Source organism: Nymphalis io, chromosome 27, assembly GCF_905147045.1.
Source record: "Nymphalis io chromosome 27, ilAglIoxx1.1, whole genome shotgun sequence".
NCBI lineage: Eukaryota > Metazoa > Arthropoda > Insecta > Lepidoptera > Nymphalidae > Nymphalis > Nymphalis io.
Genome location: NC_065914.1, coordinates 3,909,804 through 3,926,012, shown reverse-complemented (window position 1 = coordinate 3,926,012; position 16,209 = coordinate 3,909,804). Strand labels below are relative to the sequence as shown.

The 16,209-nt window shown below is 35.2% G+C and overlaps 1 protein-coding gene across 1 annotated transcript in view; it reads left to right on the top strand.

The window, feature by feature from the left end:
• Nucleotides 1-1,491: 1,491 nt before the first annotated feature.
• The window catches only part of LOC126778745 (fatty acyl-CoA reductase wat-like), a 56,370-nt gene continuing 41,652 nt past the window's right edge, over nt 1,492-16,209 (top strand). The window contains exons 1-6 of the mRNA XM_050502368.1: nt 1,492-1,531; nt 3,700-3,874; nt 5,649-5,739; nt 6,480-6,602; nt 7,288-7,412; nt 7,791-7,949. Of these exons, the coding sequence (XP_050358325.1) occupies nt 3,705-3,874; nt 5,649-5,739; nt 6,480-6,602; nt 7,288-7,412; nt 7,791-7,949 (668 nt within the window). The 5' untranslated portion in view covers nt 1,492-1,531; nt 3,700-3,704. The remainder of the gene's footprint in view (nt 1,532-3,699; nt 3,875-5,648; nt 5,740-6,479; nt 6,603-7,287; nt 7,413-7,790; nt 7,950-16,209) is intronic.

The following is a 16,209-nucleotide window of genomic DNA, read 5'->3' as shown; positions in this document are numbered from 1 at the left end:
AGCGTGCTACATCTTCGACCGTTTCGATGCTTAAGATCAGGCAAGTCAATGGTCAAACGCTTACCTATTAAGTGTAAAAAAAATATGCGGGATCGTGTTGATATAACTCTGGCTCGGCGGAGCTCTCTGGGGCGAAGGTAATCTCGCCGCCCCACACTTCTCGCTATTAAAGAAGTCATCAAAAACCCTAAAGTGTATATTAAGATGTTGTCAGGGTACTTGCGGGCACATCGGAACTAACAGTAACAGCCTGTAAATGTCCCACTGCTGGGCTAAGGCCTCCTCTCCCGTTTTGAGGAGAATGTTTGGAGTTTATTCCACCACGCTGCTCCAATGCGGGTTGGTGGAATGCACATGTGGCAGAATTTCGATGAACTTAGTCACATGCAGGTTTCCTCACGATGTTTTCCTTCATCGAAAAGCACGAGATGAATTATGAACAGAAATTAAGCACATGAAAATTCAGAGGTGCGTCCGGGCTTGAACCTAAGTTCATCGGTTAAGATTTACTCGTACTTACCATTGGGCCATCTCGACAACAATCAAAATAATAGAAAGATACACAAACGCACGGACAACGCAACCACATTATTAGTACGTATAATAAATGTAAATATTTCTATGTGTTAGGACAATCGTATTAATTAATTATTTATTTTTCAACCCGTAAAACCTTAGAATTAAATATGCATATACATAATAATGAATATATGTATGACTTTTTAATGCTGAAACTATACGATAATGAAATTCGTATATTCATATATATACTGTAATAATTTATACAAATAAATAAAATGGTGGCGTCTATCTGTGATTTCAAAATAACTGCCTCTTTTAAAGTTAATATATATGCGAGCTATATATTTGCGAGTTAATAAAACCAAAACGATCATTTTTAAAAATTTTGTCTGTCTGTTTGTTCAGGCTAATCTTGGAAACGGCTAAAAATTACAGATTGAATTAACTAAATTATAATAAGAAGTATTTCAAGTTTCATTTCAAGTCTTTGTTTCATCAAAATCAGTTTGCTCTATCAAAAGTTAAAGCTCACGTACGTATTTTTGTTGTTATCTTCTTATACACATATTATTCTTGTCCCGACTGATTCACCAAACCACAGCCTAAATCACAGCCAACTAGAAATTCTGGTAGATGATGCATTTTATGATGTTAACACCCACTAACGAAGGATTTCTGAAAAAACCAGCCCTAAAGGGTTAAAATAAAGGGATGAAAGGTTGTATGGAAATCGGCATTTTCGAAGTGAGAGTTAAAAAAAAATTGACTTTATATACCTCCCGTACGAAACGCCAATTTCATATGTAAATATCTAATATATATACAATTTGTTTTATATCAATATATTGTGTTTTAATTATAAAATCACGGAACATTGCCCTGAAAATTATACTTGAACTTGCCTATTCATTATGTATAAAATGGAAAGCAAAAAAATATTTGGTTAATTGTAAACGACACTTAGGTACATTCATTATATTGTTTCGTAAATTAGGTTCAATATCGTTTGGTAAGATTTTTATACATTATACCGTGTTATATATGTATATATATATATGGATTATTATTATTTATAAAAGTTAAACCGAATTACTGAACACACGGATATGAAGAAAAATGTATTTTGTATATGATTTGCGTAAAAATCGTTCTTAGTGAGCGTCTACGGAGTAACTATGACAAATTTTAAGTCAATCGGGCGGATAGTTTAGAAGATCATGAATGATATTGTGCTTATATATATGTAGTATACTTTGTAGTACACTAGCTGACCCGTGCTCACTTTGTTGGACGGTAAACATTTTTACTTGTGATGTAATTATGAGTGTGGTTCGGTTAGTACTGAGTGCTATGATTGATTTCCTGACTGCCAAAAGTCACGTTGGCCGAACATTAATAAAATTGTCTCGCGTATTTGATATTTTCAATTATCTCTTAAACTATGCAACCAAAAAACATACTGTAAAAAATAATTATATTTAAATAAAATTTCCTTGGTGACAAAGCAATTTATTTCTAAATAGATTAACGTGTTGTATATGAAAAAAGAGCCGAGATGGCCCAGTGGTAAGAACGCGTGAATCTTAACCGATGATCGTGGGTTCAAACCCGGGCAAGCACCACTGAGTTTTCATGTGCTTAATTTCTGATTATAATTCATCTCGTGCTTTACGCTGAAGGAAAACATCGTGAGGAAACCTGCATGTGTCTAATTTCACTCAAATTCTGCCACATGTGTATAACACCAACCCGCCCGCATTGGAGCAGCGTGGTGGAATAAGCTCCATACCTTCTCCTCAAAAAGGGAGAGGAGGCTTTAGCCCAGCAGTGGGACATTCACAGGCTGTTACGGAATTTCGCTGCAAATCAATTAATCGGAAGCGTTCAGCTTATATAATTCACTTTTTAAAAGGAAGCTAATGGCTTGATATTTAAATTTTGTACATAATAAATTAAACAACGAAATATGTTTACGAGTTTTGTCATAATATATATTATGTATTAATTATATATCTATTTTCTTAGTCCAAGGACATGGTTTCATAATTCCATATTTATTTTTATACATTATGACATAAGATACGACAAACAAGTGGATATTTTATTTTAACGTTATTTACTTCAAAAACATAAAAAATGTTTATAAAGTTGACAAAGCAGCAATTTATAATTTATTGAAAACGCCAACAAAAAAAAGAAAATGTTTATTCAACTCTTTCCAGATAATAAACATTTTATTAGATAATTTATTGTTTTTAATGAATAATATTTAGTATTTTTTTTTCATATATATACTCGTTTATTGTTAATTAGAAGTGTTTTTGTTAAAGTAATACTTACAAGACTGTTATTATCACTTAAATGGTCACGAACACGTAACGCTACGTTTGCATGGCGGTTATAACCTTACAAGCATAATCAACAGATATTACCGAATTTCATAAAGCACATAAGGTCCTCTACACTAACACAGATGTGCTCTCATAATCTGATGGGACACGACCGGAAAGAGTTCGGGCGCAGGACGCGCAACGGCTTTACTTGCTTTCCGAGGCACGGGAGTGTACACACTTCCAACTTCTAGACCCCGGGCTGCTAATGAAAATTTTCTTACAGAAAAACCAAATAACTTCAATAAGTTCGGGTTCATAAAATTCCCAGGACCATTGAACCTAGGACCTCCAGGTCAGCGGCCTTATACCTAACCACTAGACCAACGAGGCAGCACATATATGCTGGGTTTTGCTTGCAGAGTTTAAAGACAGTTGAAGCTACAGTGCGACCGACAATGGAACACGACGATAATAGCTTTAAAAGGCCTAATATTTGTCATAAAGAATGGGAGTTTATCTTTTGTAGCTTTAAGTCTTTCTTGAACAGATTTCCCTTCTTAACTGTGAACCAATCCTAAAATTTTGCTATCAATTTTCTATGTAATAATATTTGAATTTTACGCACCAAAGACAGGATTCAGGACATTAAATATTCCAATATGGCGTATGGCGACTCGCCCTTTCTCAATTATCTTTCTAAGCTCGATTTTTATTCTTCTATTTTCACTTTTTTTATTCAATTATTTATAAACGTTCTATATATAATACTTATATACGTTATTAATTTGCGAGTACTCCGTTGCTATCACACAGTATAAACATTTTTGCCACATTATTATTTTAGACAAGATGAGGACCATCGAAGCTATTCAAGAAGAAGCGCGAGCAACGAATGACGCAATTAAGAAGGCAATTTCAAGCGGAGACTCTTCCGTGCAGAAGTTTTACGACAACGCTGTGGTCTTTGTCACTGGCGGGTCAGGATTTGTTGGAAAACACATGATCGAGAAAATCTTTAGGTAAAGTTTACTTTTATTTTAGGGTGTTTTCATTGACTATTTATTTTAATGGTACTTCATAGAATTAGTAACTCTTTTGTGGGTCAATGTATGGGGCTTCAGAACAAGATCACAGAAAGAGTTCAAACAGCATGTGTCGTTAAATTAAAAAAAAATGTAAAGGAACATTTGTGTATATAATATAATTACACAAATAACGAGTTGATGGATGATATCTTGGGAATGAAACTATCGCCACCTGGTTATTTCTCTGTTTTATTAAAATGACAAGCCGGTTGCGTTTCTTGTACCGGCTTTTCTCAGATGAGGATAAATTTTGCGAACCGGTGGTATTTTTTTTACATTGTCTATAATGTCAAGAGTAATGCTTCTGACGTTGAATGAATTAATTTGAGCTCAAATTTGATTTTGCTTCAATGTATGCCAGTATAAAAACAAAATTTTATTGTAAATAAAGTGGCCGTTATTTTATTTTAATTTAAATTCATTTGCCTATTTTGCATATATGAATAGACCTAGATTAATGAAAAATGTACATTTAATTATTCAAGTAAACGTTACAATCGAGCGTGATTCAGCTATTTTAACTCTAGCAACATTTCGGAAAGCTACCTCTAGCGAGAAGAAACGGAAACGGAAAAAGAGCAACACTTGCGTAGTTGCTCTTTTAAAATAAAACAGTTTTACATTGCGGTTAATATTCATAATAAATGTTCTTGAACAGTCCTGCTTTGGAAGCCGAGGTTAGATCAAAAAGAAAAAAAGCGCAATTATAAAGAGTAAAAAGACTTATTGACATATATGCCAGCGGAATTATGAGTTTACAATTTTATATTATGTTTCTAGTATTAATAGTATGCCCATATATCAGCAGTTTTAAAATATTTTTATATATTTTTCCTTATATAAACAGTATATTATTATACAATGGATTTATTGATCTACGTACATATATGAGAATATATATTGTTGACAAATGGTGTAAGTGCCCAAGTACTCACGATAATTGATGTGTAAATAATAAATCTTACGCTGACGTCATCTGACGCACGAAATCTTAAACTTACTCGTCTGACACTCGAAGTCCCAGTTCCAGAGATGTCTACACATGAAAAATAATATGGAATTATCGGTTGTGGTTTGCAATAATAAAATAAGTTTACCTATAAGACGTACACCTGTGTTATTAAATATCTCATTATTGTCGTCTTTGGACGTCTACTACTAATTGCTGTTTCAATATCCTTTTTTAGCGTTTTTTTATCATTGATAATCTTATAATCATATTATTATATAATGTATGCATTAAAGACAAATGTTAGGAATATGTCAAAACTATAAAAAGTACTGTCCGGTAAAATGTGAGACTCACATTGTGACGTCAGTCTTATCAGTGTCGTCTTACGGTGCAGTCGTATCTAATAAGTCTCCAGGTTTCGTGTCTGTATAATAATATATAATAAGTGTTATAAATAAGTGTTATAAGCTTTAAGTGAAATAGGGGGATATTTGGAATACGTCAAAACTATAAAAAGTACTAAAAGTTGTCTATGGTCTCGTTACGATATCTTTCATAGGATAGCATTCTCAAGGCTGTGTGAGTAAGGTCCAAGTCAGTTAACTCAGTGACAATTAATATGTTAATAGTATATAGGTATTGTATACAAAGACTGATAATAACAATACCATAAAAAATTAGACCTTATCCTAAAGCTTTCAATCCTTTTCAAGACCTCGATTATTTTTAATTAAAATATGTCGTTTAAATTTTTAGATCCTCTAATGTCAGAAAAGTCTACATGTTGCTGCGAGTTAAAAAAGGAAAAACTGTTCAAGAAAGACTCGAAGCTGTTGTTGGAGATCCGGTATGTTGCAATCCTACTTCGTCGTTGCTCTCTTGTCAGAGCGGTCGTGATCGTCATGTTGTATCACACGGCTACCTTATGTAGCTGAACCTAAGTTACTGAATCAATCCGCAGTCGCGCCAATAAGAAGTTATTTGGTTTGTACCCGCGGCTTAACGTACTTCCACGGGAGTGTCACAGCCAACTTGTTAACTTACTATCTTCAATCTGCTACTATGTTAATATATTGGACTGATCTTTACTCAAAAACACAGTATTGTTAGCGAAACGAGGAATTCGAATCCTTATGATCAATTGTTAAGAATATGTTTAACTAGTTACAAAACTGGTTAATTTTCTATGAAATCATCTTAATGTCTGTGATGTGGTCTGTGTCGGATGTGGTCTGTGTAGGTACCACCCACTCATCAGATATTCTACCGCAAAACAGCAGTACTTGGTATTGTTGTGTTCCGGTTTGAAGGGTGAATGAGCCAGTGTAATAATAAGCACAAGGGACATAACACCTTAGTTCTCGAGGTTGGTGGCGCATTGGTGATGTAAGCGATGGTTAACATTTCTTACAATGCCAATGTCTATGGGCGTTGGTGACCACTCACCATCAGGTGGCCCATATGCTCGTCCGCCTACCTTTATTATAAAAAAAGAGACATTGTGATAATAAAACTCAGCTGTTCAAGCCGCTTGACTAACGATGCAGAAAAAAATAGTATTTATTACATAAAATGTTTTCATTTTAGCTTGTCGAAGAACTTCTTATGGAACAACCGAACTTTGTTAACAAACTCGAGATTGTAGAAGGCGATTCTAGCGAAGATAACCTCTGTATTGATGAAAAGACCTGGGCGAGGCTGCGTGATGAGGTAACCAGGCGATTTTACTAAGGTTCTCTAAATCTAGACTGACTAATATCTCGAGTCTCGGGATTTCGGGATATCGAATTCTCTACTCTGGACTTAAATTTAAGAAAACTATTTGTAATTTTTTTGCAATTGTTTAAGAGTTTGTAATTTACTTCAGCGCAACATATAACTGAAATATACTCTAGCTACTTAATATAAGTCTTCCTTAAGTATTATTATTATTGCCAATATGCTCTGGACTACCTCGTTGGTCTAGTGGCTTGATGTAAGATTGCAGACCTGGAGGTCCTGGATTCAATTCCTAGGTCGGGTAAAATCCCAATAAAAAGTTATTGGGTTTTTCTGTCAGAAAATTCTTAGTAGCAACCCGGAGTCTTGAAGTTGGAAGTGTATACACTCCCAACCAGTATTCCACTGTAAAACTAAGGTATTCTCTTCTTTGAAAAGAGGGTTTGGAGATAACTCTCCCACGCTGCCCCAACGCGGATTGGTAGATATGTCCAGGCTCTGACACATGCAGATTTCCTCACGATGTTTTGCTTTTTGGGCTAGCATCCATAATGCCAACGTCACGTCTCTATAAAAATGGTTGTCTCTTTTAAATCTTTATAACTTTTATTAGTGTTTCTGTGCTAAGTCTAGCTTGTAACTTATTTATTATTTTAGTTTTTAATTATTATTTTAGGTCAACATAATATTTCACGTTGCAGCGTCGGTAAATTTTCGCGAATCTCTAAAGGTGGCGATTTTTACCAACATTAAAGGGACCAGAGAGATGCTAAAATTAGCTAAAGCTTGCAAACACTTAAAGTTAGTAAATATTAATATTCTTATTATTCTTCATCTTCTTCGAGTGCCTCTCCAACTAGCGAAGGTTGGTAGTCGGATTAGAATATTTCTTCCTGTTCTTCGCGAGGCGAAAGAGCTTGGCAGCACTCGCAAATCCCGTCCATTCTAGGTTGCACAGACAAGACTTTTTTCTGCGACCAACACCTCTCCTTCCGACAACCTTTCCCATCAAAATGAGTTGCAAAAGTTCATATTTTTAATGCCTAAGCACGTGTCCGTCGCAGAACATTTACGTTCGAGGCCTTTTGTGTCCAACTAATAGCCAATAATTCTTATTTAAATATTATTTTGTAGTTTTGCCTTACGATAAATGTATTTAATTATTGATCTTATTCATAGATCGGTTGTCCACGTGTCTACAGCGTACTGCCACGCCACAAAGGATCGTATTAAAGGAGATGTTGAAGAGGATTTCTACCAGAGTCCAATACCTCCTGCAACAATGATACAACTCGCTGAATGTGTGAATGACGATAAACTTGATGCCATGATCGAACCGTGAGTACAAGATCGTATAAAATTACTATTTACTGTGGTCGTATGTGTCAAAAATACTGTGTTCAATTTTTTATTGATCGTAAACCCTTCATAACTAGCTTCAGCTGGGTCAAATTAAATTGCGTATATTATAAGTTTTGTAATGACTAATATTTTACAGGTTTGTTTGTGTTTCATAACTAAAATAGAATGCTTACTCATGTTTTATTTTCACTTTTAAGATTTTTGGATCAATGGCCAAACAGTTACACCATCACAAAAGCAGTCGCTGAAGACCTCGTCAGGGTCATGGGAGAAGACTTGCCTATTTGCATCGTTCGACCAGCAATCGGTAAACTATATGGAATAAGAAAACCAAGATATTTTTTGCAGAAACTACTTTAAGTCTATTCCAGTGGCAAGAGTTAAAATATACCTTGACCTTGAATTGATCATCGGTGGTGTATTATGCGCACAATAGCCGGGCCGGTTGTTGTAGTTGGTAGATACTTTCACGCCGAAGGTTGTGGGTTCGATTCCCACCCAGGACAGACATTTGTGTGCATAAACATGTCTGTTTGTCCTGAGTCTGTATGTAATTATCTATATAAGTATGTATTTACAAAAGGAAAGTGGTATATGTAGTATATCAGTTGTCTGGTTTCCATAGTACAAGCTCTGTTTAGTTTGGAATCAGATGGCCGGGTGTGAATGTTTACTTTTTTTTTGATTAAAAAAGGACATACATCCAATTTTAATCTCTTGTATTTCCAAGTTAATAGGTACTCTTGTCGAGAATCATAAGAAATTTAGTTTATGGCTTTATGTTTTTCTGATAGGCAATTTATTTAGATAATTTTTTTACAAATCCTATACAAGCCCTGAATTCCAGCAATAATTGGGATTTTTAATTAAAACATTATTATTCATATATTATATAACTAAAATTAAATTAAAAAACAAAATACGCATTACAAATTTATAGAAGAAATACAAAACGATTTAATTTTGGACATGTTAAAATTTAACTAAATAGATATAAATACGCTCTTTATATGTGGCAACCTCTTGTAAGGAATATATCGTATTTCTTGTATGCATGAATACTGGTATTGTTATTACACGAAACATCGACTCTTGATTATGTTTTAATACACGAAGCTTACTGGCGTACTGTCCAGTACGTATTGATACTAACTCTTCATTTATTATCTAAAACTACGGTAAATCCCCGGACAACTACTACTCTTATTGGCTAATTGGGCATAATCCCAACAGTAATATGTTTTTTCTTCTAGTGATATCTGCGTACAGGGAGCCAACTCTCGGATGGGTTGACGTTAAAAATGCGTTTGGGCCAAGCGGGGTGAGCAGCCGTCATTAATATAAAATTAATCCTATTATAAAACTTATATTGGAGAAGAGCCGATGAGCTAATGTTATGAAAAAGAAACCTTATGTAAAAAATTTATGGTGCGAAATCTGATTGAGATAAATCATCATCACAATATCACAAACCATTCCCCTAATATTCCTCCTTCGTCCTCCTCCACATCTACTCCCTAAAGCCTAAAGACCTGACTGCAAGTTCTATAGTTATATTACTTCTCTAATTATTAGATAATTCTTGGAGGTTTACTAGGCGTTATGCGTACTTTATTGGCTGATAATATAAAAATCGACTTTGTACCTGTGGATATCGTGACCAATACAATGATAACTGCAGCGTTGGAGACACACGACAGATATATAGCGGGAAACCAACAGCCAATTGTTTATACAGTTAGTGGCAAAAGAAATCAAAGGACTTTTTGTAAGTATTATATAAAGGGAATCGCTCTAATAATGATTTTCCGTATTATAGGGATTGCTTCTAAGTACCAAAACTTTTTAAGTTAATTTTTAATATATTTTTTATTACTTATATTAAATATTAATATTATCTTATTCATACCACCACCTACCTCCTATCTGTAATTACTTACACCGTTGGTTGCCTGAAAGAGATCGCTATGCAGCGATAAGGTCGCCATAATTGTACATTTATTTAGGCAGTATACATGTTTTGTATTTTTCTCTTTGTGGTGTGGTGTACAATAAAGTATAAAGTATATTTCTATTTTTGTCCCCAATTTTGAATGTTATGTAGAAATGCTATGATTTACTCTTGCTAGAAATATTTGTACTCAAGTTTTTTTTTTAATTTTAGTTTTTGTAACCAAGAGCTTTGTTACCTAAAATGTCCCAACACACATCAGCTGTAACATATATCTATGGGTCATCGAGGATCAGCGAATTGAATAACATTTACATCTAATTTAGTAATTTTAATACTTTGGTTATCGAGTGCATAGTTTATTTATCACAAGATCGAACAAGAACAGAAAATCGATATAAGGATTTACTTATCTGTTGGTTTAATTAAAAAAAATATGTTAAACTGCATTAGTAAAATTTCCGACTGCTATGACATTTAGGGGAGACATGGCGATTAATTTTATTGATCTTTCTAGTTATTTATAAATAATAGACGATCGGTTGCCGCATTCGAATATCGCATGAACTTTTTCCTTTTGCAGGGGCAATGGATTCGATACTTGAATTAATGTCATCAATCAATCTCATCTCATACCGTGTCGGTTACACCTGTCGAGTATATTGTAACTCTTTTCATTATATCCTCAAATATATTTACAAAAACCAATACTTTAATATTTTCTTAAGAGGCTTTATTAGGAGACGTCGACGTCGACTCTAAATTTCGGCTCTTTTATTGAGTCCAAAGCTAAAATGACCTCCCGCCCCCCCAAAAAACTTGGTATCCTCTCCAAGGTTACTTTACGTTACTTTACTCCACAACAACTGCTCAGCTTATACAAAGCACAAGTGAGGTCTTGTATGGAGTATTGCTCAGTACCACCTTCGGGCCCTAGAGTTGATTGAGAAGCGTGCAAGGAGGCTGATAGGAGACGACACATTGGTCGAGTCTAGACTCCAAAGTCTCGAACAACGACGTGTGGTGGCATCACTTTCAGTCTTCTATTGGATACATTTCGGAGAATGTGCGCAGGAATTACATGAACTAATTCCTTCCGTCCCCTTTTACTATCGAACGGCCAGGCAAACGCGATCAAAGCGCTATACGTACACAGTGAAACTTCCCCGCCTACGTACGAAGTGCTTTGAGTCCACTTCCATCCATTTATTATTCGCACTGCGAAACTGTGGAATGCTTTGCCTGAGTCCATATTTCCTGATAGGTACAATGTTGGTGTCTTTAAATCCAGGGTAAACGGGTTCCTTCTGGGCAGGCGCGCTACATCCTAGACCGTGACTATGCTTAAGATCAGACAAGTCAACGGTCAAGCGTTTGTCTATTATGTGTAAAAAAAAAGACAAAACAAAAGGCAACGGACTCAAACTTTCGTCTTATGCAGGCCGTACTTTTTACTACTCTTTTTACCATAAAATATGCCTCTCACATCAAATGTTTGGATGTGTAAGTCCACCTACCTATTAAATATTTTTTTAAGCTCGGCTCTAACATATGAACAACTGGGTTTCGCCCACGCGTTATATGTTAGGTATAAAAAGTAACCTATGTCCTTCTTCGGTTTCAAGTGTGCTTCATACCAAATTTTATCATCTTGGCTTAGCAGTGAAAATCACTTACACATTTATAATGCTAGTATAGTTTAGTTCTAATATAGAAAAACTTTAAAAGCAAAAGCTTATCTGAACGCAAAATTTGAGACAAATCATTAGAGATTTCCGACATAAATACTTTTCGCATTACAGGGGAACATGTTGATGTAATGTGTAATGAAGCAAGGGCTCTTGCACCGACAAAAGCATTATGGTATTGCAGCGTACATGTCACCTCATACAAGCTTCTGTACTTAATACTAACATTGATTTTACATTACATTCCTGCTATTATCATTGACGGATGCTGTTTGTTGACTGGACAAAAAGCAAGGTACAGTTAATATTATTATAAGAGTGCTGTGCTTTAAGCAAAGAGAGATTGATTATTGATTTTCTCTTGACCGATTTTGGCCACACGAACATTTTGAAGTGAGGCTAGTCTACTGAGCAGAACATACTATAATAATAATGTCTTCCAGTGCGATTTTGGCCAGAGATTAGGTCAGGACATATATTGCACAAGTGTGTGCGCAAACACAGGTGCACTTTCTATTCCCAAACTCTCATAATCCAATGGGACGACAATCCGATACAAACGGAAAGAGTTCAGGATAACATAATTATTATAGTGCAATAAGATATGCAAACACAAATGCACTCTCTATCATAATCCAATCAGAAGACCAATCCCACTCGATTGGAAATAGTTTCGACGCATAACGACATTTCCGAGGTAAATGATAGTAGTTGTAGATACTGCCAACTCCAGGCTGCTACTTCTAATTTTTCGTCAGAAAAACCCAAGAATTTATTTTAAGATCTAAGCTATATAAGCTAATCACTAGACCAAACAACAGGTGATGCTTATATAATCACTTTGACTGCGTTTTGGCCAGCTTATATGTCATATTTATCTCACTATTCTTACGAACACAAACGGTAATGGTAGACAATTTTTTCTTACTATGTTTTTATTTGTAATTTAAATCATTAACTATTAAGATTAGTTGTTATTGCTTGGTTGAAACTAAATATTAACTTTCCTATAAGTATATATGTTTTTCACAAAATAACAAATTATATTTTACGTACACCATAAAAATTAGGAGAAAAATATAAAATTATGTATAATTTGTTTTCAGGTTATTTAAGGTATATAATTTGGTGCGATCCCTTTCGTCGGCGTTAGCGTATTTCGCAAACAATGAATGGAACTTCCACGACGCGAACACTCTGAGTCTACACAACAAGTTATCGGAAACTGACAAAGTGATATACAATTGTGATATTTCATCTGTAGACATGAAGGAATTAGTTTTAATATGGACTTACGGAGTTATAAAATATATCGTAAAAGAAGACATGGAGAACAGAAGTTACGCCTTATGGAAACAGTCGGTGTTGAGAATAGTACATTATATAGTACTCCCATTGTACTTGTACGGGTTATTTAAACTGACGTCGGCTGTTATTACATTTATATATTTTGTTGTTGTTATATTTTTTAAGTACCTTTCTGTATTGTTTTAAATTGTAACGCCGACACATACTTTCTGCCACCCTTTTGTACTATTTGTTCGATTTTTCAAAACCAAATGAGCGAATAAATCTGGTTAATTGCATGAGGTTTTTGGTCTGACTCAGTTTAAGTGTATTTTACGCATACATTACGATATTAAAACATATTTTTTTGTTAAACAAAAACTAATAACTAGACCTGATCACATTCAATCACCTTGGAATTACCAAGTATTGTCAGTAAAACTCGAAGGAATAACGCTAGAAACATAAAATAATATACGGTCACTCTAAGACCCGACAATCCAACTGAACTGGAAATCAAAACGCGCTGAAATGCATAATTATTTATAAAAATAATAATTTATTTATTCGAGTAGCAAGACTCATATACAACATTACAAAAAATAAAATAAAATAAACACTACTATCTACTACTTATACAATTGAACATTGACATAAAGATCATTGTATGATTTTAATGTATAATTAGCTCACAAACTACATGTATAAAAAGAAGTACAGTAAGCGCGGAATAATTTTTTTAACAGCCCTTGACGCATGTGCAAATCTTCTGACAATTATGTTAGCTTTTATTGACAATGCTCTTCTCTCCCTTTTAATGTCATTATCATCCTTGAGACTGCTGGTTAGTATATGTCCTAGGTATTATTATGACATGTGGGAGAAAGCACTGAATCCGTTAATCCGTAACAGCCTGTGAATGTCTCACTGCTGGGCTAAAGGCCTCCTCTCCCTTTTTGAGGAGAAGGCTTGGAGCTTATTCCACCACGCTGCTCCAGTGCGGGTTGGTAGCACTGAATGCTATTGTTATATTTCGTAATTTTCCCAAGCATTCGATTGTGTGGGACGCGAGTCGCTTATGTACAAGCTTACACATTACAGTATAAGAAATTTCTTTCTATTATTATAATTTTATCTTCGAGGAACACAAGTCATACATTCCAAATCAATGAAAAGTCGCCGTCGTAGAGTCCAATGCAAACTTGTAGGTTTGTATGAATACTGTGTTTCCATCAATAACTCTTAAATGTATATTGTTATGCTGTCTGAAATAACGATATTAAACTCAATCAAAATAATAGAAAGAGACACAAAACGAGTGGTCATGGAGAGCGTCTGAGAATTTGTTAGCTTAACAAATTAAAGGTAATATTTCTATGACCTTCGGATAACCGTATTAATTATTTTTCAATAAACTTTTTTTATAAACAAAACCGTATATGGAGCTATATATCGCTGTACGCTGAATATAAAAAAGAGAATTTAAACCTAATTTTTTAAAATAAATTTAAAATTTAAATAAAACCTTTGGAAATAAAAGGCTCAAAATATTGACTTTCCGTTGTGTATATACATATATTTTAAGGAGCCTTTGTAGGCAGCCTATATGTCGGCCCCATCGCTACACGCTAAATTAAAACAAAAAGGCTCAAAAACTAAATCTAATTCAGTTTGAGAGAATCACTAACAAATTCATATACTTTAATTGCCAAAACACTCGAAGGTTTACTAAGAATAGAATTGAAAACAACAATATTCATAAAATTTTAATTCAGTTCATATTTTAGTGTTTCTCTCAAATTGTGGTTACGAGCACATGCCAATAACAAGTGTGAAACGTCATCTTTTTACACCACATACTTGGCAATAGGGGGTGTCACTTTTCCTCATTAGATGTGTAAACTTGCCTAGTGGCACGGACTCCCCCGAGTCCGCCACTGGAGGCTGGGCGTCAGGGCTCGATGCCCCGCGGCGGATCAATAAACTGGCTCCGCCGCCAATCACACACACCTGCTCTCAATGCACTCAAGGCAGCGTCCGGCCCGCAAAGGCACTTCGCCGTCGATCCGGTCTCCTCATTCTCTGCGGGAGCGAGTCGACGTCGTCCTCTCACTCGCGTTCTGCCGCCTCTTTTTGCGACAAAACGGTGTCGCCAAACGCGGACACTGCCGCCCAGATCTCTTCGCTTCCGGCCGTCTCGACGAGGGCCGGAAGCGAAAAGTCCCCTCCCAAAACTGTGGATAGGACCGCGCGAGGCTCCGCCCAAGCTGGGCACTCTACGCGAGTGTGTTCTGTACGCCACCAGTACACCCGCCGACGTGGCGGGTGCGGTAAACGCGTAATGCGTTTTTCCAGGGTGAAAAAAAAGTATGAACCGAAAAGAAAAACGTTATACGACAAAATTAGACGAATTCGCCCGCGCGATACATATATTAATATTATCATAATCTTTGTATTTATATATATTTCAAAACAAGCGGTTACGCAAGCGTGGAATTAAATTTGTGACGAAAATAGCATTTTTACGTGCTTAGTGCCCATTTGAATTGCACACATAAAATCTTTAAATTAGACGGAATTAGAATTACATTTCAAAGCCTATATATATATTTAATAAAACTAGATTTTCATTACATACCTATTAAATATTAAAATGTAAATTAACGTGTTTATAATAGTCAGGGTTCGGTTAAGTCAAACAGAATTATGTTTTAAATAATTGGCGTGCAATGGCAATTGAAGGCATGACGCTGGGTACAGAGACCCATTAGCCCCGGTGACACTTACGGCGGGAGGAGAAGGTTTGCATAGCGCCGAAGCCTTCTCCCCGGTCTTCGTCAGCGAAGCGGGTCAGCGGAAGCACTGTTCTAACGCTCCCGCTTCGCGGCCTCCTTCTGCGACATGACGTTTTCGCAGAACGAGACCATCTCACATTACACACATTCTTCATACAAATTATGATTCGAGTGGATACTATTTACTTATATTATATATTACATGCATTACAGCGAGATCATATGCTCAGCGTCAAAAAAAATATTGAAAGAAAAAAAAAACAAAACCAAGTTCAGAACGCAAACAAAATACCAATAACAACCTATCAACCTCTATGAAAATCTGTGTAATGTTGATCGTTTATTGTTATTTAATTGATTGGTCGCAAATCTATAATTAGCAACAATTGTCAAATATCGATCTTTTTGTTTTAAGTTATCGTTTAAATGATTTCATTTTATAAATGTCTAAACACGAAATTTATATTTTTATAGTTATTACAAAATATTGATCCATTATTTATCAAGCTATTAAT